This window comes from Dendrobates tinctorius, unplaced genomic scaffold (assembly GCF_039654945.1).
Source record: "Dendrobates tinctorius isolate UK_male_01 unplaced genomic scaffold, ASM3965494v1 ptg000137l, whole genome shotgun sequence".
Classification (NCBI taxonomy): Eukaryota; Metazoa; Chordata; class Amphibia; order Anura; family Dendrobatidae; genus Dendrobates; species Dendrobates tinctorius.
The window spans coordinates 2,208,498-2,233,299 of NW_027361805.1; the positions used below are offsets into that span (position 1 = coordinate 2,208,498).

The window sequence follows — 24,802 nt, forward strand, 5'->3', positions numbered from 1 at the left end:
CTGAGGTACAGGAGGCGTCCCCCTCAGTGTCCTGTGTGTGCTCTGCTGTGCCGTGTAGTGACCGAGGTACAGGAGGCGTCCCCCCTCAGTGTCCTGTGTGTGTGCTCTGCTGTGCCGTCTAGTGACCGAGGTACAGGAGGCGTTCACCTCAGTGTCCTGTGTGTGCTCTGCTGTGCCGTCTAGTGGCCGAGGTACAGGAGGCGTCCCCCTCAGTGTCCTGTGTGTGCCGTCTAGTGACCGAGGTACAGGAGGCGTTCACCTCAGTGTCCTGTGTGTGCTCTGCTGTGCCGTCTAGTGACTGAGGTACAGGAGGCGTCCCCCTCAGTGTCCTGTGTGTGCTCTGCTGTGCCGTGTAGTGACCGAGGTACAGGAGGTGTTCACCTCAGTGTCCTGTGTGTGCTCTGCTGTGCCGTGTAGTGACCGAGGTACAGGAGGCGTCCCCCCTCAGTGTCCTGTGTGTGTGCTCTGCTGTGCCGTCTAGTGACCGAGGTACAGGAGGCGTTCACCTCAGTGTCCTGTGTGTGCTCTGCTGTGCCGTCTAGTGGCCGAGGTACAGGAGGCGTCCCCCTCAGTGTCCTGTGTGTGCTCTGCTGTGCCGTCTAGTGACTGAGGTACAGGAGGCGTCCCCCTCAGTGTCCTGTGTGTGCCGTCTAGTGACCGAGGTACAGGAGGCGTCCCCCTCAGTGTCCTGTGTGTGCTCTGCTGTGCCGTCTAGTGGCCGAGGTACAGGAGGCGTCCCCCTCAGTGTCCTGTGTGTGCTCTGCTGTGCCGTCTAGCGGCCGAGGTACAGAATGCGTCCCCCTCAGTGTCCTGTGTGTGCCGTCTAGTGACCGAGGTACAGGAGGCGTTCACCTTAGTGTCCTGTGTGTGCTCTGCTGTGCCGTCTAGTGACTGAGGTACAGGAGGCGTCCCCCTCAGTGTCCTGTGTGTGCTCTGCTGTGCTGTCTAGTGACTGAGGTACAGGAGGCGTCCCCCTCAGTGTCTGTCTGGACTCGAACTGGTATGGTGCAGTGAGATGCCACTCATGTGTACTCTCGGATTTGGGCAACATGTTGCTAAGAAGGCTTTGGTGCCTATTCTGTGCACTTTTAGGACCACCATATTTTTTTAAATGAAGTAGCCCCCATTGTAAAATAAAAACCTGTTCTGCTGTGTCTGCCCCGGGGCTCCCATGACATTGTTATGACACTTGAGCTCTGCCAGCCAATCAGCAGACGCTATTAAGCTGCTGCACACCTTCAGACGACTCTCTGACAAACGGAAGAAGAGAGAACGCAGCAGCTCAATAGTGGCCACTGATTGGCCACAGGACGCACATGATATAACAATGTCACGAGAACTGACATCACTGGAGCAACGCCTGTTATGAGGTGAGCAGATGGTATTTTTATTTTATAAGAAAGGGTTACTTAAAAAGGGGTTGTCAAGGTAGTGGACAACTCCTTTTAGCAATCCCCATATTTAGGTAAAAGCAAAATCAGATTCACAAAATAGATTTTCTATGAGTAACATAACTATGCGCAACAAGGGACATTTTGAGGGCCAGAACACCTTAGAACTATGACTGTGGGTTGACCTGCTGCTCCAATTGACAACAGATGGACCAGAGTCCTGGGGGAAGCAGCATACTAGTTGTGCAGGCTGACTGGAGCAAAAACAGACTTGGAATCACCAGTTCTATCTCCACTTCCATTTTGTCTTCACTACTACAATACAGTACTTGCACTTCAGGAAAGAGGAGATCTATTCCAATACATCGTCTACTAAGTTTTCAGGACACCTAGTAGGGTAAGAATCCTCCTAAAGTAGGGAGCCAGGAGGACAACAGCCTATAGATTAGTTCACTTTCACGATTTGATACATCTTTGGTCATATGCTCCTCTATAATCAGATCTCCGTTACATATGTATTTTGTATTCTAAATTCTACATTAATGTTACTGCTTTGCGCTCTCTTTTTGAACGGAAGAGTGGATTGTAATCTGAAGTAAAGAAGGATCTTTAGAAGAACGTTACAATGGAGAAACACCAGCCTGTCACATCACTGGGTATGAGGAGATCATTGATGGTAAAGGAGAGAACAGTATTGTTGGGTCTAATAATCACTGGTCAAGAATAAAGTGCACAAAGATGTTCAACTTTTTGAAGCCACAGTGGTGTGAGACCATTGTTAAGTCAAGTCTTTGTGTAAATCCAAGATTGAGAAAGTCATCTCAGTGTTCTCTTTCCTACTAACCTTATTAACTCTCTCTTAGCCCCCACTAATACTCCTAATGTGCATTTGGACACTAGGCTACGTTTGATGATGCAGAATTCTAGCATTAGACATAAACCTTCCCAAAGCAATGTTTTTTTTTTTGGGAGTGAGACTTTGGCTTGCACTTTGTACATTTGTGAACTCTTTTAGAAGTCCTTGTACGAGTAGTTTCTTCTTTTTCCTTGAGCCTCACTAATGTTTTGAGAGAGTTGACAAGTATGCCTTAACTTTTTGGGCAATCGGTCTTATCAGACCAAATTATGAAATCTATTAGCGTTGTCTATAAAAGTCTAATGTTTTCCGGCTCAGTCATTAAAGGCCCTATTACCTACCTGCAATGATATGATATGCTGTCGCTAATATTCAAATTGTATGGGGGCTGAACAATATATTAATAATCATTTCTGCCCATACAGTTAGCTTTGGCCTTCAACTTTTTATATTGTCCATAAGGGTAAAAGACTCTTAATACCAAACAGCATGGCAAGAATTTACCACAGTGGTGTTGCTCCTTATATAGATGATCTACAAATAAATGAGGCCATAGCAAGCATATATCTCATTTATGATCAGAAAGTTATTGCCCGCCCTAAAATCCAATATAGAGACAGATTACATAAGATAAAGTGTTTCTTAGTGCTATGACAAAAGAAAGGGGGAAAACGAGCAATTTCCTAACATATTAGTTGGCCACAGCAACATTTCTGTGCTCCTATGGCCTTGGTTCAATGTTCTTGTTAGATGGAGAATATAAATAGATCTGTAGCAAACATAAAGCTGATATTGGAAGCTACATTATTGTATGTTTCTTACAGATGGTTCTCCAGAAGGATGTTCTAGTCCCCTTTCTTCCCAAGATTTTACAGACGATCAGGTAGATGAAATTGAACAATTGTATACTACAAATATTATATACTGCAGGTACCAATGACTTTTGTCATTCAAAATTAGGATGACAGTCTTCAGGATTTGCAAATCATTGTTAAAGATGAAATTAAAGAGGAAGAAGATGAAATTCCTGTGACCAGAAAAGATGAAGGAACTACATATAGGAATACAGGTGAGTAACAACCTTGAAAAAAAATTCCAATATTTTAATGTTATTGCATGATATCTCGGATCTGAAAAAAACCTTCAAGTGATTTACTTTTTTTTTTTTTTTTTTTTTTTTTTGCGTGTGGCTAAGGGCACCACTGTACATGAAAAAATCGTGATTGCAGGGATATAGGGGTTCCTGGCAGACAAAATGGTTGCATATCCTAGTGATATGCCAACATATTTATGGTAATGAAGCTTGCTTTTACAGTATATTAGCTTAAATAAAATATGGTCACGTAGTTAATATAGCAGAGGGTCCTTTAGACACCAGGGAGATGCATTAACATAGTCTGTTGCTGCACTATGGTGAATCTGAGTCATGTAGCCATAGCAAATTTTCAAGTTCTCCATATTTTGGCTATATATATTGTCACGTTCCACACTGTCTGTGGACGGAGGTTACTCACTCTGCAGGTCTTGGAGGTCAACACTGGCACACGCAGGGTTAAAACGAGTCCATTCGGTTTACTTTCTCCATAAACAATTGAAGCAGGAACAAAAGGCAAACAGTCTTACAGCAACACAAAAACAGTCCTTAGCTGGGCTTGGTTCCCTCAGGTCCTGGGCACACATAGGCCAGGGCAATGTCCATAGTAGAGCTCTATCTGCAGCCGCAGACACAGGAAGGCTTCTTCTTTAGAACACAGACCACTCTGTAGTGTCCCACCTGGACACATGGAAGTCTGTCCACACTCTGACAGACTCACACACATGTGCTAAACATCTCAATTACATAGCCCTGTAACCACACCCATAGGTGAGGTATGGATCACATGAGCTGGTCACATGGTCAGGGCCTCACCACAGGTCCTGAACATACACATATCTTCAGGCAAAACGGGGTACAGTCTGCACCCTCACCCAAAGGTGAGGCAATATGGGTAGCCAGACCCTCCCATCTCTCATAGCTACCCGGACCCAGTGCACTAAATGACATCTTTAGTGCTCATGTACACTATAGACAAAATGCTCCAGGTTGCATCCATCCATGTGACATATACCTCCCATTAACCACGCGACCACCCGTCACACTACATATTCCCCCCTCCGCCTAAAGCCGTGGGGCTTGGCACTTTCTATTACTCGACCAGAGATCCTTCTTGGTCGTCTCTGCCAGTCAAATCGTCTATCAAAGTCAGGCCCTGCTACTGAACCCTTCAGTAGGCGGCCATTATCCGACTCTGTCTCTTTCTCTGATAAAGATGGGCCCATGTCAGACCACCCGCATCCCCGGAGGTCAGTATGGTGTTGCGACTCCCTTGCCCCCATACCTCTTGTCTGGACTGACTCTTTGTCACCACGGAAGACTACAGGGTCTCCCCCCTAGGTCACTCAGCCCTGAGCTAACTGAGGCATCACTACTTCCTCTTCCATCAGGCCACCTACTGTCATCTCTCTGCTGGCCATTTCTCCTATGGTCTATATGGTCCCGAGAGCAGCCCTTCCATTTTTCTCTATGTACTCTGTTACCTCCAGCTTGAGTACTTCAAGTCTTAAGCGAACCTCTTCGCCTTTCTATACCGCGAGTTGAAGGTGTCGGCCATCTTCTTTCCATTTCCTGCAGCTCTCTGTTATCTGCTCCCGTTCAAGTCTTAGCTGCTCTACTTCTTTCAGGTATGACTCGCGATACTCCAGGAGCATCCGGATATTCCCAAGGCTCTCCATGGACCTGACAAAGAGGAATGCAACCCTCCCATCTTCACCCATGTCCTAGGCTTCGTCATCAGCCGGAATCCTCACTCTCATCACGCCGGACCTGTTCACCATCTCCTGCATCACTTTCCCAAACCTTCCGATGACTTTCCTCACCAGACCTTTGGGCACTTGAATGATGTCTTCTGCAATGCCCCGCTGACTTTGAACTTTCCTCGCTTGCTCTAGACATCGAGCGGCCTCCTTATTCTTCAACAGGATCATCTGCTTTGTGCGGAGGCATTGTAGATTCATATCCCTCAGGATAGCCACCCGCTTCCTTGTGACTTCCTTAGTTGACAGTATGACCAACTGCTTCGTCTCTGGTCCCCAGTTCACACTACATGCTTCTATAGAATTCCTAAAGGCCTCATTTACATCCTCAATGGCACACGCTTCTTGCATGTCTTCGGGTACCTCTATTATACACTTGAAAAGCGAAGTCTCCCCTTCTTGGACATACTGTTGGACCTCCTCGTCCTGAGCGTCAGCGCAGTTTTCCAAGACATCGGCATCCCTTGTATGGCCATCTGCGTGGCACTTCCCTAGCTGGATTTCTTCCTCCGTGGAGGCCCCTTTTTTTGGTCAGCCTCTCCAGTTCATTCTCCTTCATTGGGAGAGCACGACAGTTCGATTTCCCGGTCATCCGAGGATTTCGGGAGCTGGGCATTTGTCTCCTTTGCTAACATCAGCTCTTTAAGAACTTTTTCTCGCTCCTCTGCCAGGCAGCGACGCTCATCCTCTCTCCGGAGAAGCTCCTGCTGACACTTCTCTTGGGCCTCTCTGAGAACCTCCATATCTTTCACTATAGCTTTGTTCATAGTTTGACACGCTGACAGGTGACCTCTGAGCTCAGAGACTTCCTTCTCCAGCTCGTCCACTCTGTGCTCAGCTGCTTGTCTTAGGCCCCTTTCTCGTTCAACATGCTCTTTTACAGTCTCTTTAAACAGCTCTATCTCATGGTCCTGCTCTCTTTTGGCCAAAACGTGTCGCACCATCAGTTCTTTAATCAGATTTTCAGATGGGCTCTCTTGCCCACCCGTTCTCTGCCTCTTCAGAGCTCCACCTGTTCCTGCATCCGCCTCAATGGTCTCTGTGGGTCTACTACAGGTCTGTTTTAATTCCAGCCCCTCACCAACTCCCGCTGTGCTGGGATGTGTCAGAGCTAAAGTGACCTCCTTACTACACAATCTTTCCCTTGTGTTTGAGTCAGTCTGAATTGGAGTCACCCCCACTCACCCTGGCATCCTGGAACAGCAAGTCCCCACTCACACAGGTGTCGGACCCCTTTCCTGGAGGTACCCCGTTTCCCACGGTCACACGTTTGGACTATCGATCTTAGGTGGTGCTACCTCCTCCTTTGAGCCACCCCACACTTCATCAACTTCCCATTCATCGTCAAACAAGTCCCGGCCCCTCTCAAAGGGATACACTAAGCTTGGAGGTATACTGCCACCTTGGCACTCAACGCTTTTGGACCCCTCAATCATTACTCTGTCCACAGTATAGTCCACAGTGACCCCATGTTTGCAGCGAACCTTGACCTTTTTCTCGGTCAGACAGAAAACGAGAGGAGTTCCTGTCAGTCAGGACAGCCGTCCAGAGACTCCTTCCCAATGTAGCATCACGGTACACACCTGCGGCCTGTCGTTATCCGGAAAGAATCTTCCGCACTCAAAAAAAAAAAAAAAAAAAAAAAGTCAAGACACAAACACCGCTGCTCCCCAGACATGTCCACTGAGGTAACCAGTGCTGCCCCTTTTGAAAGCTCCACCCCTTTTTGGGCCAGTTTCCCCCTTTGGAACTCCACCTCCCTCTGGGACTCCACCCCTTTTGGGCCACCACCCCTGTTTGGGTCACCGCTCCCTTTCGGGATTTCCCCATGTTCCTTCTAGAGGCCTGTACACAGCAGTCTATCTGCCCCAACAGTGCCACAGTACACTTAGGACTTTCTGGGCTTGTACTGGCCCTTTAAGAGTTTGTGTGACCTGGTTCACACTGTCCTCCTATGATACACCACCAGCTCCTACTGGCATGGCCACTGCTCCTGTTGCAGTCACAAACCACTGGCACCTCCGGATGCCGCTGCCACTGCAGCTCCTTCTGCTGCAGAACCTCTTGCCGCAACTGCAGCTCCCGCTACCACAGACTTCGTGGACCTGCCAATCCACCGTAAGCTTCGTAACCCCTCCGAGTTACAACCAGACGCTTGTCACCTTCGTGGCCCCGCCGAGCCACCGCAAGCTGTCTTGCAAAAACCTTCGTGACCCCTCTGAGCCACAGCAATCACCTTCAGGTCTTACAGAGAAAAAAGGAAAAGAAAACACACACAGTTTCTCACTGACCCCGGTCAGTACAACACGGACTCCTGTCCGTTACCTGCTGGTGTCGACAACACAGGTTCCCGGGTACCTCTTATCCATAGAGGTTCCCGGGTACCTCTTATCCATAGAGGCACCCTATAGCAACTTCTCATAGTCTTTCCCTGACCCCGGTCAGCATACCAGACTCCTGTCTGTTACCTGTGTTTTGTTTTGTTTTTTTTTTTAAATCAGATGATTTTTATTTAAAAGTTGTCAGCATGAAACTCTGACAATACATTTAACTTTAGCATATAATATAAACCATGTTCAACCTGACAGGCGATATAACTGTACTTACATCCTAAATCCCCCCCCCCCCCCCCCCCATCCACCCTAACCCCATCCCTTTAAATCATTGCACTTATCACACAGCATGTCACATTTTGAATTTTTTTTTGAGACAGCCACTTAAGATCCCTGTTTAAAGTACCAACACAGACGGTCAAGGGCGCATAGGTAGACGCATTCTTTCTCTCATAAGAGCCTCCGAAGCCAAGCCTGGGCGCTCCAGCCACCCCACACATTCTCAAACTGCATGTGTTGACCTCTTTTCGCATATATGTTCTGTTCCATCAAAATAATAAAGTTAACCTTATTAATCAGTTCCTGTCTAACTGGCGGTTTGTCATCTAACCAGTGGGCCGCAATGAGCTTTCTGGCAGCATATAGGATTCTGGCTATGGTCAGCTTCCCCCACTCATCAACTGCAATATCCTACATGCATACCAATACACACGTCAGCGGGTTCCTTATAAGATCCACTCCCATTACCTCCTGAGTCAAATTAAGTGTTTGTACCCAAAAGTTCTGTAGGGCAGGACCACATCATATATAGGAGATATGCCCCATCCTCAGAGCAATGCGGGCAGCAAGGATCTCCCCTCAGGCCTGCCCTCGTCATCCAGACCGGGGTCCTGTATACCCTATGTATTAGGTAGAGTTGTGAGACTCTCCTGGCTTCGCTCATAGAGACCTTGGGGATGAATTGTAATACGCTCTCCCACTAAGAATCCGAGATTGGTCTCACATCCTCCTCCCGTTTTTCTCTGGACTTAGTCAGGTGCCTTACTAGGAATGAATCCAAAAAACCCCTATATACGAGGGAGATGAAACCCCTAGTGCCCCTCAGAGACCCTATAAGATTCACCATCACATCTGATTGCACCACTATTCTTGTTGTTTTAAGCTGTCGATCGACTGCATGCCGCAGCTGCAGATATTGAAAGAATAGAAACAAAATCAGTGTGCATAAAAATGCACGGGATGACATCACCACCTGGTGAGCCTCCCAGCAAATAAATACACCAACTCCAATGAATTATAGCATAACAAGAGAAACTGGAGTACGCGGTGATAGCAAGAAAGATACTTTTTTGTATAAAAATATAAATGTTTATTAAACATGCAAAATATATAAATAAATATACATAATAGAATAGTGCACCAAGGAGCATACAAGCAAAGCTTCCTTGAGGAAGCAGGCTTCAGAGCCAGCGAAACGCGCGTCGGGGGTGGACATTAGGCACTTGGGGCTCCCTCTCTGGCCTCTCAGATCCTGGTAAGCGGCACCATTATTTATTTAACCTGGCTGTTCGGGATATATTGTGGTGGTATTACGGTCCATGTTAGGAACCTCCTGACTTGCCTCCTTTACCCATTTTTTTCATTTTTTTCTTTGGTCATTTGACCTGAGTATTTGCTTATAATAGGGTTGCTTTGCCAGAGGGGTGGCCCTTGTGCTTTGCTTGTATGCTCCTTGGTGCACTATTCTATTATGTATATTTATTTATATATTTTGCATGTTTAATAAACATTTATATTTTTATACAAAAAAGTATCTTTCTTCTATCACCGCGTACTCCAGTTTCTCTTGTTATGCTAGATATTGAAAGAAGAGAGAGTGACTAATAGGGAACTCCCTCCTGATCTCGTCAAAAGTCTTAAGCATGCCGTCAACCAACAGCTGTGACACAAACCATATCCCGACCCTTCTCCATTGAGCAAATCCCCTCAGACGTATTAACTCCCCCAGTCTCGGATCAAATCAAACCGACAAAGCGCATGAACTCCGTAATGCCCCTCCATTGTCTAACTCTTCGCCAAATCTTGTCCACCATAGCGATCGTCGGGAGCCTTTTAGGGTTCACCCGGAACCTACCAGCCTCTAGACTAGCCAGCAGCGGACCTCTGCCCACTATAAAAATCAAGGACCTTCCCGGCCGATGTAGATTGAGTTGGCTCCCCCCACCCCACCATATGCTTACATTGGGATGACACATAATAAACCCACGGGTTTGAGATTGCCAGGCCCCCCCCTCCTCTTTTGACCTCTGTAGATGTTCAAGTTTAATACGTGCCCTACTACCCATCCAGATCAAGTCCCGGAAAAGAGAATCAATCCGGTAGAATTTACTTTGCGCCAACCAGACAGGCGTATTATGAAGTGTGTGTATATATAGGAGCTGGGGCATGAGGATCATTTTTAATTTGCTCTACCTGCCACAGACAGGAATAGTTTCTTCCATGCTCCAATTTTTTGTTGAAACTTATTAAGGGGGGTAAGATTAAGCCGTTCATATTCCTCCAATTTAGCAGAGACCTCAATGCCCAAATATTTAAACTCCCTAACCACCCTCAAAGGGGTCCCAGGGTCTAGCGCCAGGGGAGCAGCCGAGTCCAGGGGAAGCAACACGAATTTATCCCAGTTGATAGTCAGTCCAGAAATAGAGCCGAATTTACCAATAACTGCCATAGCCGAACTCAGGGAGTCGCTCGGGTCAGCCAGAAACAGCAGCACATCATTCGCGTATAATGCCCCTTTCTCTACGTGGCAGCCATATTGGAATCCCCGGATATCCGTAGTACCCCGAATCTTTGCCGCTAACGGCTCTACCGCAATCGCAAACAGCAGGGGGGACAGGGGACACCCCTGCCTCGTTCCCCTATATAAGGAGAAACTCTCAGACAGCAAACCATTAACCCGTATTTTAGCACTAGGGGATGTATATAGCAAACGCATCCAACTCACAAACTGATCACCAAATCCCATGGTTCTCATTACCGCCCACAAATACCTCCACTCCACACTGTCGAACGCCTTAGCGGCATCTAGGGAAACTATTACCCTCTGTCCCACATTATCCGCCCTTGCCTGCATGTTTAAGTATAATCGCCGGAGACTTATAGCTGTGGATTTATTGGGCATAAACCCTGACTGGTCTTGGTGAATTAGGGATTCGATGACCTTGTTAAGTTGGTCCGCCAGTATTTTGGCCAATAACTTAATGTCAGTGGTCAACAAAGAGATCGGACGATTTGAGGCTGGGTCCGTCAAATCTACTCCCTGCTTTGGTAGGACAACAATTATCGCCTCTCGCATGGAACGAGGCAGCTCCCCCCCCCCCGGCCAAACCCGCAGAGTAAACCTCCATCAACTTGGGAAGCACCACCTCCTTGTATTTTTTTTTTTTTTTTTTTTTTTTTGTAGACTTCCCCTGGGATACCGTTCCCAGTCCCCCTCCCCCCCGGGGCCCTGTCACTAGGTACAGAGGCCAGAGCTGCCTCCAAGTTCCTCCATATCAAAGGGCTCCTCAAGAAGCCTCTGCTCCGCTAGTGAGAGTCGTGGAAGCTGCACCCTCACTAAAAAGTTATCAATTTCCTCCACCGATGGCTGCACACGTGACTGGTACAGATTGGAGTAAAATCCTATCACCTCCAGTATGGCCCTACTGCCTGTATGCTCATATCCGTCTTTCCCCTTTAATTTAGCAATATACGCCGATTCCCTTTGGGCCATCACCCTGGACAGAAGGTGACCCGCTCTCTCCCTCCTCGAAAAACTTCATTGTGCAGAACAGCCTCTTCCTCTCGGCAGTTTTCATAGTCATATTACAAACCACTCTCTGCGCTGATCTCAAACGGTCCCGGGCCTCAGGGGTTTGCTCCTCAATTAGTGCCGCCTTTGCTCCCTCTAATGACCTAATCAATTCCTGGTCTCTCCTGCCCGTCTCGGTCTTAACTAGCGATATGTCTTTAATGCACAGCCCTCTAAAGTAGGCCTTCATGGTTTCCCATACCATTAATACCGAGGCCGAGCCCACATTAATTTTAAAGAACTCCGTCAGGTCAGCCCCCACATGGCCGTCCAGATCAATCAGCTGAAGCCAGAACGGATTTAGCCTCCACAGGGGTCTCCTGGAAAATTCAGAGCCCTGTCCCTGAAGCACCACACACATAGGCGAGTGATCCGACAGAGTTCTAGCCAAATAAGTTACCTCACCCACTAGACTTAACATCGGGCCATTCCCCAGAGCCAGAACAATCCTGGACAGCGAGGCAGAGGCGGACGAAAAGCAGGAGTATTTATAGGTTCCGAGGTAATGGATTCTCCATATGTCTATTAGTGCAGTCTCCTTCAGAACCGCCCCAAAGGGTGTGCAATTACCACCCGGTCTCTGCGCCTCCCGACCACCTCTGTCCCAATGGGCATCAGGAACATTGTTGAAGTCGCCAATTATCAGAAAGGGAATCCCCGGGAAATCGCCCACTACCTCCATGACCTTGTACAGCAATTTCCCACAATACGGCGGAGGGATATATATCGAGATCAGTAACATCAATATACCAGACAATTTACATAGCAAGCATACGAACCATCCCAGCGGGTCTATAATCACTTTACACTGTTCAAAAGGCATACCTGTGCGAACAAGAACACTAACCCCCGTGAGTATGAGGAATATGTTGCATGATACCCCGCCTGCAGCCACCCTTTTTTAAGAAGATGCGTTCTACTCTCTTTCAAGTGGGTTTCTTGCAAGCATATGACTGCAGGTTTGGCATCGAGCAAGAACGTAAACATTGCCTGTCTTTTTATTCCGGACGCCAACCCCCTAACGTTCCAACTTATCTTTATTTTGTCCGCTATTACCCTGCAGCCCCAAATACCGTACCATCCATTTCCACAATTGTGAATTAGTAAGGCTGTCTCCACTCAAACCTGTGTGACATAGACAATAATTTAACATTCTTCCCCCCCCCCCCCCCCCCCCCCCAAACTTCACCCAACTCAAGCTTTCCATCTCCTCCAGGTGTCACGGAGGAGAGGGCGTACTTTATCCGATTCAGAGTATCCATTTCACCGAAGCAAGCCCGCTTTACTCCCCAACCTCTGGGAGTAGCATATGACTAGTGATTGCAGCCAAACAATTCTCAACAGTTAACCATAAAACATTCACATTAACTTTCTGTTAAATACCTTCAACATGTCTAGAACATGTGAACTAGAAAAATAGAAAGAGGTAGGAAAATTTCTCCCTCCCCCTCCAAAGCACAGCAAGATTATTTCCCAAAGAGAGGGAGGGTCCTCCTCCTGAGAAAAAGGTATACAGGAAGGAAGAGCGGATATATGTAGGATCCCGTCCCGATTAAAGGACAAGTCAGCTTAGTCAGCCAGCGGAGTCCTTAGAATTCGCCTTGCGGAGACGCGTCTCATTGCTGTCCAGCCAGTTGAGGGCCTCCTTTGCATCCGGGAAGAAATGGACAATGTCCTCATCTACCACTCTTAGTTTAGCCGGATATAGCACTGCGTACGGCACACCCAGAACTCTCAACCTCTTCTTAATGTCAACGAATTTGGTCCTTTGCATTTGAACCTCCATAGACAAGACCGGGTAAATGGAAATCCTGGAGCCGTTGATTTTCAGGTCCGGATGATTCTTGGAAAAGCGAAGAATAGCATCACTGTCCCGATAATGCAGAACCTTGACAAGCACCTGTCTTGGGGGACGACCAGGGGGAAGGGGGAACGCGGTGAGCTCTTTCCACGGCGTATAAACGGGACAGGTTATTCTGGCCAATAGTGTTTAACAGCCACTGTTCAAAGAACTCGGTGGGCGCAGAGCCTTCGTTTTTTTCCGGCACCCCAATGATCCGCACATTGTTGTCTTGACCTGTTCTCTAGGTCATCAGTCTTTGCCTGCACAGCTGATATTGCTTGTCATATTTTGCGATAGTATCTTCCACAGTGCTAATACGTTTCTCAGCTTCCCCCATCCTCTCCTTAGTGACTTGCATAGAGTGTTGTAACTTAGACATACTGGCCTGCAGGACCCCCAGCTGTGCTGCCACATCAGTAATAGTAGTGTGAGAGTGCAGTGCCAGCCTGAACAAGTCTTTTAATGTGGGCTCCTCTGGGATCACCATCCCCCCCCATTTGCCGCTTACATTTCTCCAGCTCACCTCCACTATCTCACCTCATGGTTCCTTGCTCTTCCTCCCGGCTCCTGCAGTCACTCTACTCACCCTCCTCCACACCAGATTCCTCTGGCTCCTCCGCAGGCTGACCTCCACCTGCATGTGCCGGGCTCTGCGTATCTTCCTCCAGCCTGGCGAACCTCCGCAGCTTAGATGCGACATCTAACTTCTTGGGGATTCCCCCATCCTCCGGGCCCGCCATCATTACGTCCTCCCCGCCGGCGCCATCTTGTGCTTTCTTCTCCGACTCCCCAGCCGGCCTTCTGCCTCCTTTCCTCCCTGCCATTTGTTCGTGCACTCCTGACTTACAGAGCTTGCGGTCAGGGTCAGCACCCTCTACAAGGAATGTGAATTTGACAGCTAAATAGTGGCTGCAATCTATGAAACTGTCCTATATCGAGCGGGAGCTCCTTCAGCACGCGTCCACTCACATCTCCCTCAGGCCACGCCCCCCCCTGTCTGTTACCTGTTGGTGACAGCCACACAGGTTCCCGGACACCTATTCTCCTCAGAGGTATCCCACAAGTAAGTCTTTCTGACCCCAGCAGCATTACACGGTTGTCAGACCGTACGCTCTCCTGACTCAGAGTTGCCAGTACTGCCACATGTGCTTCTTGGACCGTTACCCCTAGCAACCGAACTTGTAGACCTCGTCCGTTGCTCACTTTGCAGGTCTTGGAGGTAAACACTGGCACACGCAGGGTTAAAACGAGTCCATTCGGTTTATTTTCTCCATAAACCATTGAACCAGTAACAAAAGGCAAACATTCTTACAGCAACACAAAAACAGTCCTTAGCTGGGCTTGGTTCCCTCAGGTCCTGGGCATACACAGGCCAGGGCAATGTCCATAGCAGAGCTCTATCTGCAGCCGCAGACACAGGAAGGCTTCTCCTTCTTTAGAACACAGACCACTCTGTAGTGTCCCACCTGGACACAGGGAAGTCTGTCCACACTGACAGACTCTCTCACACTCACTCACATGTGCTAAACACCTCAATTACATAGCCCTGTAACCACACCCATAGGTGAGGTATGGATCACATGAGCTGGTCACATGGTCAGGGCCTCACCACAGGTCCTGAACATACACACATCTTCAGGCAAAACTGGGTACAGTCCACACCCTCACCCAAAGGTGAGGCAATATGGGTAGCCAGACCCTCCCATCTCTCATAGCTACCCGCAACCCGGACAAAGTGCACTAAATGACATCTTTAGTGCTCATGTACACTGTAGACAAAATACTCCGGGTTGCATCGCAGGGAGCATCCATCCATGTGACATATACCTCCCATTAACCACGCGGCCACCCGTCACACCACAATATCTTGACCAGAATGGATAATGTGCGGTATTGGGCTTTGCTGCCGAAATAAGGATACTTTTTGCCAAATATATCCTTGAGGATTTAATTTCCCAGCTACAGGGCAGAAGCAGCTGATATCACATTTTTACAGGAGTTGTGCCTTACACAACTCACTCAGATGAGCACTTACTCTTGGCTTTCATTGCCTCCTTATTAGGCTACTTTTACACTTACCGCTGTTTTTGCGGCCTGTTTTTGCGGGCCGTATCGCCGCAGTTTTTACGGGCCGCAAAAAAGCTTACGAATCGCCGTTTTTTTCCCAATACTATTGAAATAGTATTGGGAAAAAAAAACGGTGTTCCGCAAAACCAGAAGACGCAGTGCGCCGCAAAATCAAACTTCTGTTTGTTTTGGCAGCCCCATTGATTTACAATGGGGGGCCATGTCCGTACACCGTGTAAAAGATCGAGCAGGCTCGATCTTTTATCACGGCCGCAAATACGGCCCTCACGGCTGTACGGCACACTGCGCACCGTGGAATTTTTGCAGGCTGATTTTGCGGCCCCATAGAAATCTATTGGGGGAGCAAAATTGGCCCACAAAAACATAAGTGTAAAAGCAGCCTTAGATTATATCGCCTTATTGTGTTGTGTGCGCTCTCTATAGTTCTGTCTCTACAAATATATCTTGTATTCCCAACAGAACATCAGGAGGAAAGCCAGAGCTCCTCAGACAGCCAGGATTCTGTCACTTTGAACTGTAAGATAGAGGATGATGACTTCATGCAGTATTCAGTCCTTCAGGGCACGGATCTCTCTGATCAAGATGAATGTGATATTGATAGCTCGGACATTACCACAGTATATGTTGGTGGTAAAATGTTTTCCTGCACTGAGTGTGATAAGTGTTTTACCCAGCATGCTGCACTTATTAGGCATCAGAGAAGTCACACAGGAGAAAAGCCCTTTCCATGTTCAGAATGTGGCAAATGCTTCACACGCAAATCAATCCTTGAGGAGCATCAGAGGATACATACAGGGGAAAAGCCATTTTCTTGTACTGATTGTGGTAGACGGTTTACTCAGAAGTCCAGCTTTGCTGTGCACCAGCGCGTCCATACAAAGGAGGAGTTCTTTATTTGTTCTCAATGTGGGAAAGGTTTTACAGAGAAGCTAAATAGTCACACACGTGGAGAAAAGATTTCCTGTTTGATTTGCCGGGAGCACAGTAAAGAGAAGCCAGATGCTGTGCAACTGGAGATGGACAATAGTTTGTTCTCGTGTTCTGAGTGTGGAAAATGTTTTACCAACAAATCTAAACTAAACATACATGAGAAGATCCACAAAGGTGAAAAGCCTTATCCTTGTTCTGAGTGCAAAAAATGTTTTTCCCGTAAGTCAGTTCTTGTTGAGCACCAAAGGATCCACACAGGAGAAAAGCCGTTTACATGTTCTAAGTGTTGGAAGTCTTTCACTCAGAGGTCAGGACTTGTCATGCATCAGAAGGTTCACTCCTGTGAAAAAGTGTTCTCATGTACAGATTGTGGGAAACAATTTACACAGGCAGCAAACTGTGAAGAAGCAGAGGAGCCCATGTCTTGTCCAGAGTGCCAAGAACCAGGTATTAATGCACAGTCTGCCGATGAACCCCTAATATCTCATACATGTTCAGAAAGCATTGATTGCGAAAAGCCAAACAGTGCTACAAAGCACAAGACTCCTGCACGAGCGGAATCCTTTCATTGTTCTCAGTGTAGGAAGTCCTTTATGTACAAATCAGAGCTCATGAAGCATGAGATTATTCATACTGGCGAGAAGCCATTTTCATGTCATGATTGTGGCAAATGTTTTAACCAAAAAACTAATCTCCTCCACCATCTCACTATACATACTGGCGAAAAACCTTACAAGTGTTTAGATTGCAGCAAAAGTTTTCGACTGAAAGCTAGTTTCCTTGCACATCAGAGAGTTCACTCAGGGGAGAAGCCCTATTCATGTCCTGATTGTGGCAAGTCTTTCACTCAGAAATCAAATCTGCTCAGACATCAGGTTCTCCACACAAGTTAGTGGCTGATACCATATAATAGGCTGAACGCTGTCTGAGTTTACTTTTTAATCAAACTGTCACGGGTGTGTCAGGTGTGACAGTCGTTCTGGATCCAACTGTAGAAGGTCAATGCACTTGGCTCTGCAAGCACCTTCTTGGTCTTTGAATCTCTGTTGTGGAGTGATATCCTTCTCCCTCTAGGACCTAGCGGTGACCTCTACCTTCTGATGCTGACCGACACACCCTTGCTGGATGTTTAAATACCTTTTAGTCTTTTCAATAAGGCTCTGGTGATATCTCTATTTCCCTCTGTCCAGGCTGGAAGTGCTAGTGGTCGACTTGTGTCTTCTTGAAGTTCTCTTGGAGGGTTATTGGTGTGATCGCTCTTGTGTCTTCGGAAGCTAAGTGTATTCCTTTGTTTGTTTACCCATTTTGTCTTTAGTTGTAGTGGGAGCTGACTAACATACATCCCATCCCGCCACCCTATCCAGGGTTTATCGCTAGGGGCAACTCAGGGATTGTGCACCTGCTCGGCGATAGGTGCGGAACCTATTTAGGGACGTTAGTGGAGTCAAGGTGTTATCAGATCTGCCTAGTGACCTCCACCTCCCCCCCCCCCCCCTTTCCTAGTGTTTGGGCATTCCTCACCCTCTTGCCGTTGTTGTGCAACTAGCTGCACCCTCACCCAGTATGACACAAACTTTCAATTTATTTTTTTTCTTTTAATCCTTTTCCAACGTGGCCCATAATACTTCCCTGTGTCCTGGTACTTATTGACGCACGACGAATTATGTCCAGGCGATTGTGCGCTTACGCAGGCTGTGCGTGCGAGTTTGCCGCCAGATATCAGCTGATTCTGACAGCTGACACCCGGCACTGAGTGCCAGGAGCGGTCCCGCACGGCTCCCAGCACTTTAACCTCCTAAATGCTGCGATCGAACGCAATTTCAGCATTTCGGGAGTAGGCAGAGGGTAGACAACCCCCTGTCTTTGGATCGGAGAGCCACATGATCAGCAAATTACTCTGTCAGTGCAGTGCTGACAGTTTGCATAGCATAGGGATGCTGCTGCATTCCCATGATATACAAACAATGAACCTACAAAAAATGATAGTCCCATAGTGGGACAAAGGAAAAAAAAGGTAAAAAAGCAAAGAAATAGTTAAAAAAAAAAATTAAATGTAAAAATATATAAAAAAAATATTGTACCCATAAATATTTGTATGAAAAAAAACAAATCTAAACAATAAAAGTACACATATTTGGTATTGCCGCCTCTGGAACGACCCGACCTATTAAACTGTCCCACTAGTTAACCCCTTTAGTGAACACCATAAAGAAAAAGAAAAACAATGTTTTATCATCACACACACACACACAATCAAAAAGATGGATATAAATAAACCTGGTACTGTTGAAACCATCATCTTGTCCCACAAAGAACTAGCAGCCATACAGCTCCATCAGTAAAAAAATAAAAAAAAAGTTATAGCTCTCAGAATAAAGCGATGCAAAAATAATTTTTTTTCTACAAAATAGTTTTTATTGTGTAAAGTGCCATAAAAAAAAATACTATAGAAATGAGGTACTACTGTAATAGTACTGACCCGAAGAATAAAACCTCCTTATCAATTTTACCACATGCGGAATGACATAAACCCCCCCCCCCCAAAAAAAAAAAAGATTAAAAAAATCCTGAATTGCCGGTTTTTGTTCATTCTGCCTCCCAAAAATCGGAATCGAAAGTGATCAAAAAATATCATGTCTGAAAATGGTAGCTAACAGAGAAAAATTCAAAAAAACACAAGCCATAAGATACGACCTTCCCAAAACCCTGTCTGATGTCAAATTCACATTTAGCAGGATGCATCAGGCCTCCACTAATAAAGGCAAGGGCAGCACAGGTACAAACTACTGATAAAAACAGCCACCCCCACACTTATCAGATTATGGAGGGATTGCAGCCTATTAATGACACCCTTGTATTATCAGGCGGGCTGCCCAGAACTATAAGGGTATGTGCACGCAGTGCGAATTTGCCTGCGGATTTTTCTGCACAAAATCCGCAGCTCTTGGCAGAAAACGCAGGTGCGGTTTTTTCCTGCGGATTTGTCTGCGTTTTTTACAGCAATAGACATATAAAGTTTGACAAACTTGACTGAGGGAAAAAAAAATGTAATTTCCTTGTTCAGCCCCTTCTTCCATTCTCCATTTTGCAAACAAAACACAATGATGAGTGGACGGTTGAATGAGCAGCAGAGGGCCCAGCAGATCGCACAGCTACGGCTCCACAGGCCATACAAAATCATGATGCTGGGGTTCCTGCTGAAAATCTTCAATCGCCACAGAGAGCAGGTAAGCTAAAGTAGATGTCAAAATATATTGACATATCTTTGGTTTTTCACTGTGTTGTGTACTAAACAATATTTTAATTTTAGGTGCAGCAACAGAGAAGAAGACGAGCACGCAAAATGTGGGTGAAGGGGCATTTTTATGTGCTCTACACAGATTTGAGGAGGTAAGTTACCAAATTTCTAAATATATTAGCCACCTTAAAATGTCTATGAAAAAATATAATTAACCATTTTTTTCATGTATAATTTTCAGATTTCCAGACAAATTCGTGTCCTTCTGCAGACTAACCATCCGGCATTTGACAGACTGCTGGAAATTCTGTCACCACATCTGACCTTGAGGAAGGCCAACACTGCTGAGGAAAGGCTGTGCATCACCTTGCGGTAAGTAAATAACTTTGTGTTTGTATGTCATTAGGCCTCTTTCACACGTCAGTGTGTCCGGTACATGTGATGAAAGTTTTCACATGTCCCGGAGACACTGACACACGTAGACCCACTCAAATTAATGGGTCTATGCACATGTCAGCGTGTTTTCGTGGGCCATGTTATCTGTGGGCAAAACACGACATGTCAGATTTGGACCAGTTGCACGGTCCAGAAATTGTCGTACACATGGAGAACACACATTGATGTCCTCTGTGTGACACGCATTGCACTGGTGAACAAGCGCTACAGGAAGCGCTGTTCCCTGGCGGCAGGTGATGAAGATGCTGGCTTCATTCACCCCTGCTCTACCGGATTTCAGCGCAATCAGGAAAGAATGGGATTTGTCTTCAGCACCTGCCACCGTGTAACTGCGCTTACTGTACCGCCTTTTCACTGCTACCCATCTGTGTGGGAATGATGCAGCACATGGGCGGCATACGGTTGCCACATATGTGCCGCCCACACACAGACACATTGACATGGATATCTTTGGTACAGTGTTTTACGGTACTGGACATATCCGGATGTGTAAAACACGCCTAGAACGTTTCAGCATTTGTTGCTGCTATAAGATGCCACCACTGCCTTTCAGGGCTTATCTACACTCTACAGCATTCCACCACGGTTAATTCAATACCACTCTCCAGCTTACTTCATTGCTCTAGTGCGCATGCTTACTTTTGTGTCCTGACAAGGATAGACCAAAGTCCATAGGTGTGCATGTGCAGGGCATCAGACCTTTCCTGGTGCTTGCTCACAGCAGGAATTTGTTCTGCCCTCAACAGGCTAGATAAGTACGGCTGAGCAGTAGAGCGTTGCATCGAACAGGAGGGCGGCGGTCAGAAAAGATTTAAGTGGCCGGACACAGACCTACAACTCCCATCTCACATGACCGCCTCACGCAGTTGTGTCCAATTTTTTTAATTTTGAGCTTTGTTGTCGGACCGGGGTGTGAGCGACAGCATAATAGAATGCTTCAGATAAGACCAGGAGGTGGCCGCATCTTATAGCGGTCATAAATGCTGACAGATTCCCTTACATTTTTGTGTGACATTTCTAATGATCTTTTCTTTTTTCTTTTCAGATTTCTGGCCACAGGAGAGAGCTATACATCCCTACACCTCCAATTTAGAGTTGGTAAATCCACCATCTCTCAAATTGTGAGGTGCACATGTAACGTGATCTGGCAGGCTGCAACTTCTGTCGTGATGCCTTCCCCAACAGTGGTGACTTGGCTGCAGGTCACAGCAGGCTTTCAGTCCGTGGCCAATTTCGAAACTGCATAGGTGCAGTTGATGGTAAGCATGTAAGGGTTCAGCAGCCACCACGATCAGGATCATCCTTCTTTAATTATAAGAAGTATTTTTCTGTGGTCTGATGGCGGTGGCTGATGCACACTAAAAATTTGTTGCCATTGATGTTGGTACCTATGGCAGTACTGGGGACTCTCGGGTGTTGCGAACATCACAGTGGGCAGCAAATGCTTTGAGATTGCGGAACGCTCCCAGCCCCAAGACCTTTGCCGGGTTCCACACATCCAGTGCCCTTTGCAATGGTATCGGATGAGGCGTTTCCCTTAATGACAACCCTGCTGCGCCCATACCCACAAAGGGGACTGAATGCTCAGCGGAGGATTTTTAACTATAGGCTGAGTCGTGCATGCAGATATGTGGAATGCACCTTCGGGATCATGACTAGTCAGTGGGGGATCTTTCATACACCCATCCAGTTGGATACAGACACCATTGACGCTGTGATTAAGGCATGCTGTGTACTCCATAACTATGCTTGTGAGTACAGTTCAGAGGTAGATGTGGAGTACCAGCAGGTACAACTTAATCCAGTGCGCAACGTTGGTCTGGGAAGGCCATCCAACTCTGGTGTGTGTATGAGAGAAACCTTTACAGACTATTTCCTGAAGGTGCCATGCACTGGCAAAACTCCTGTGCTGGTGTGCAGCCTGAACAGCAGTCAAGGATGGAAGAAGATGGAACAACTCAAAGAAAGACCCCTCGAGCAATATTTTTTTTTTTTTTTTTATCCAAAAATTTTAAAAATCTGTATTTTTATGTAATAAAAAATTTGCATTGTTCATTTCATGTGTTGTTTTCTATTTACTGTGTTTTTTCAAACAAATGATCATGATTTTTCACCGTCACACAGTCCAATTCCCATATACCATCACACATATCCCCCATCACATAGTCCCTTGCCCATATACCATCACACTTCTCCATCACATAGTCCCTTGCCCATATACCATCACACTTCTCCTCCATCACATAGTCCCTTGCCCATATCCCATCACACATATCCTCCATCACATTGTCCCTTGCCCATATACCATCACACACATCCTCCATTCCATAGTCCCTTGCCCATATGCCATCACACATATCCTCCATTCCATAGTCCTGCGCTCATATACCCATGACACTAAAGTTGTAAATATAAATTTCTTTTATTAACAATAAACAAATAATGACAAACATTGTCATTTTTTAAATATTGAAACATAAATTATGGGCCAAAAATTAGATATTTTGTAATAAATCACAAAAAATTTTGCTGGCTACCAAAAAATTTTGATTTCTATTTGTGGTGAAGCGGGCCTGGTGGTGGTGTTGGCAACCTCCAATCCGGGTGGTAGAAAAGTCTTAAAATCCATCACATTAATTTAAGTATTCATACTGTGGTCAATATCCGTATGAGGATGATGGCTCCGAATGGAAGGTGGCAGTTGGTGAGGTTCCTGAGTCCGATTGCTGCGAATAGCAGCTGGAGGGTGTTAGGGATCGTAATTCCGGTGCTCGTTGTTGTTGGGGTGGTATTGGACAGAAGAGTCCGAAAAGCCCCATCAAGATATTTTGGTACAGAGGAATTGGAGCAGGGTCCTTCAAAGCTGTAAGAGCCATCTGCGCCATGCTCATAAAAATAGACTGCCTATCCAGTGTCAGGGGAGCAAACCTTAACTAGCAATTGTTAATGCGAAAGTCGAAATGATCCTCTGAGTTGATTGATTTTTTTTTTTTTTTTTCTCAACTCAGTCTCATTTGCGGCTTTGACGCTTTTATCATTTTTTTTTTTTTTTTGTTTTGTTTTTTTCTTGCTCGGCTCATCTGTTACCGGATAGGCAGCTTTCTGTAGCAACCACTTCTGCGTAGCCAAATGCTCCAGCAGCTGCAGAAGCAGATGAGCAAGCAGCTGCTGAAGATGTGGCACCAGCAGAAGCGGTTGCTACAGATGGCGAACAGCTGTCACCAGCTCCAGAGGAACCTGTTCCATCTTTGGACTCTTCCTCAGCAGGAGGACAAATGTTCCCATGAGTGCTGTGGGAAAAAAAGAAAAGAATTATTATTAGGGTATGTTTGGACGCAGCAAAAACCCTGCTCTGCAAAATCGCTGCCCACTTTTGGTTCGCATTCTCATAACACATGTTTTCATGCCATCAATACAGTGTTCTAGTTATCTAGAGCGCCAACGCAAAATAAATAGACATACTGTGGTGTCAAAAGACGAGCGACATATCCGGGGACGCAGGTCTAGCACCTCAATCTTTGTACGCATAGTGGCTGCGGGATTTCCGAAAATCGTACGCAGTGTTCAATACGCAGCCAATTGTGCTACGTCGCATGGAAACAGAGGATAGATATAATTACCAATTTAATTTTTTGGGGGGGAAATACTTACCTTTGCAATGTCCTGCTTGTTACTAGAAACTGATGCTCCTCATAGAATGGAAAAGTGTGCCTCCTTGGAGAAGAGCCACTTTTCTGGCAGCTGGATATATATTTGTGAAACCGATCCCTCACCGACTGCCACCTCTGTTTCACATCTTTCACTAAAAAAAAAAAAAAAAAAAAAAACACAATTAGCAATCCATTTTTTACCATGCATAATATAAGAGAACCAAGAGAACAAGGAGCGAGAGGTGACAAAGAACTTGTAAAAATAGTATAAATCTCTTTATTCGACAAATCCATTAAAAGCCATTACATACAAGAAGTAACCAAATTAGTGCACCAAGAAATGGGAGGCCATGAATCGGCGCATGCGCCGTGTGAGCGCCAGGCCCTCAGCGGCGAGGGCTTCTTGTCTCCAGGCGCATATATGGGCAGGGAAATGCCCAGCAATGTGTCAGAGGCATGGAGACGCGCCGCAGCAAGGGGAGATGGGGCACAATACGGCCGATGCGCACACCGCCCACTGGAGACAGTAGATAACATACAAATGTGGCGTTTGGTTAGGACAGTATATATATGACCGAAGAATATAGTGATAACCCAAATGGCTGAGTCTGTAATTGTGGCTCACTATAAAATGACATCCAAAAACATTCATATTATGCATAATATAGCACATTACATTTTAACATCACATAGGCAACAATACAAAATAGCACAAATAACAGCCAAATGGGAAAAGAAAAAAGTAACAATTAAAGCAAAAGTTACAAGATTTGCAAAAATTGCACAAGTCCATAAAAGACATATCCTCAATTAAAGTGCATAAGATGGGTCCCAGAATATCACGTAGATCCATCAAAGATGACAGACGAAGCTAGCCACATAAGAAATAAGAGGTCCAGGTGCAGGTATCGTAGGTCACTAGAAAGTTTAAGCAAAATAAAATTAAAATTAAGGACATCGTTAAACAGAACTCCCTTAAGAAAGAGAGCAAGAGGTATAAATCAAAGGAAGGAGGAGAAACTCAGATATTCGTTGAGACCCTTAGGAGTCATAGAATCGAGCCTAACTATCCACCTCGCTTCCATCAGAGCAAGGATCTTTTTATTATTCCCACCTCTAATCCCCAGACGGAGAATATCAATTCCGCGAATCTTAAGGGTCCCGGGCGGCATCACAGTTATGATGGGCCCTGAAGTGACGCAGGATAGTTTTTAAATCAGAAGGGTCCGGGGTGGTCCTTGAAGCGGCAATGTCACGTACATGTTCGCGGACACGTATCTAAAGTTCTCTAGTAGTCAAACCAACGTATATCCT

General features: G+C 46.2%; 1 protein-coding gene across 1 annotated transcript; it reads left to right on the forward strand.

Moving 5' to 3' along the window:
- Positions 1–1,985: 1,985 nt before the first annotated feature.
- On the forward strand, positions 1,986–23,670 carry LOC141048604 (uncharacterized; the record flags this gene model as incomplete). The annotated part of the gene is made up of 4 exons (XM_073544360.1): positions 1,986–2,067; positions 3,072–3,130; positions 3,208–3,316; positions 15,674–23,670. Coding segments are annotated over 4 exons (1,614 nt in total), but the record flags the coding sequence as incomplete, so codon positions are not given.
- Between the last annotated feature and the right edge of the window lie 1,132 nt (positions 23,671–24,802).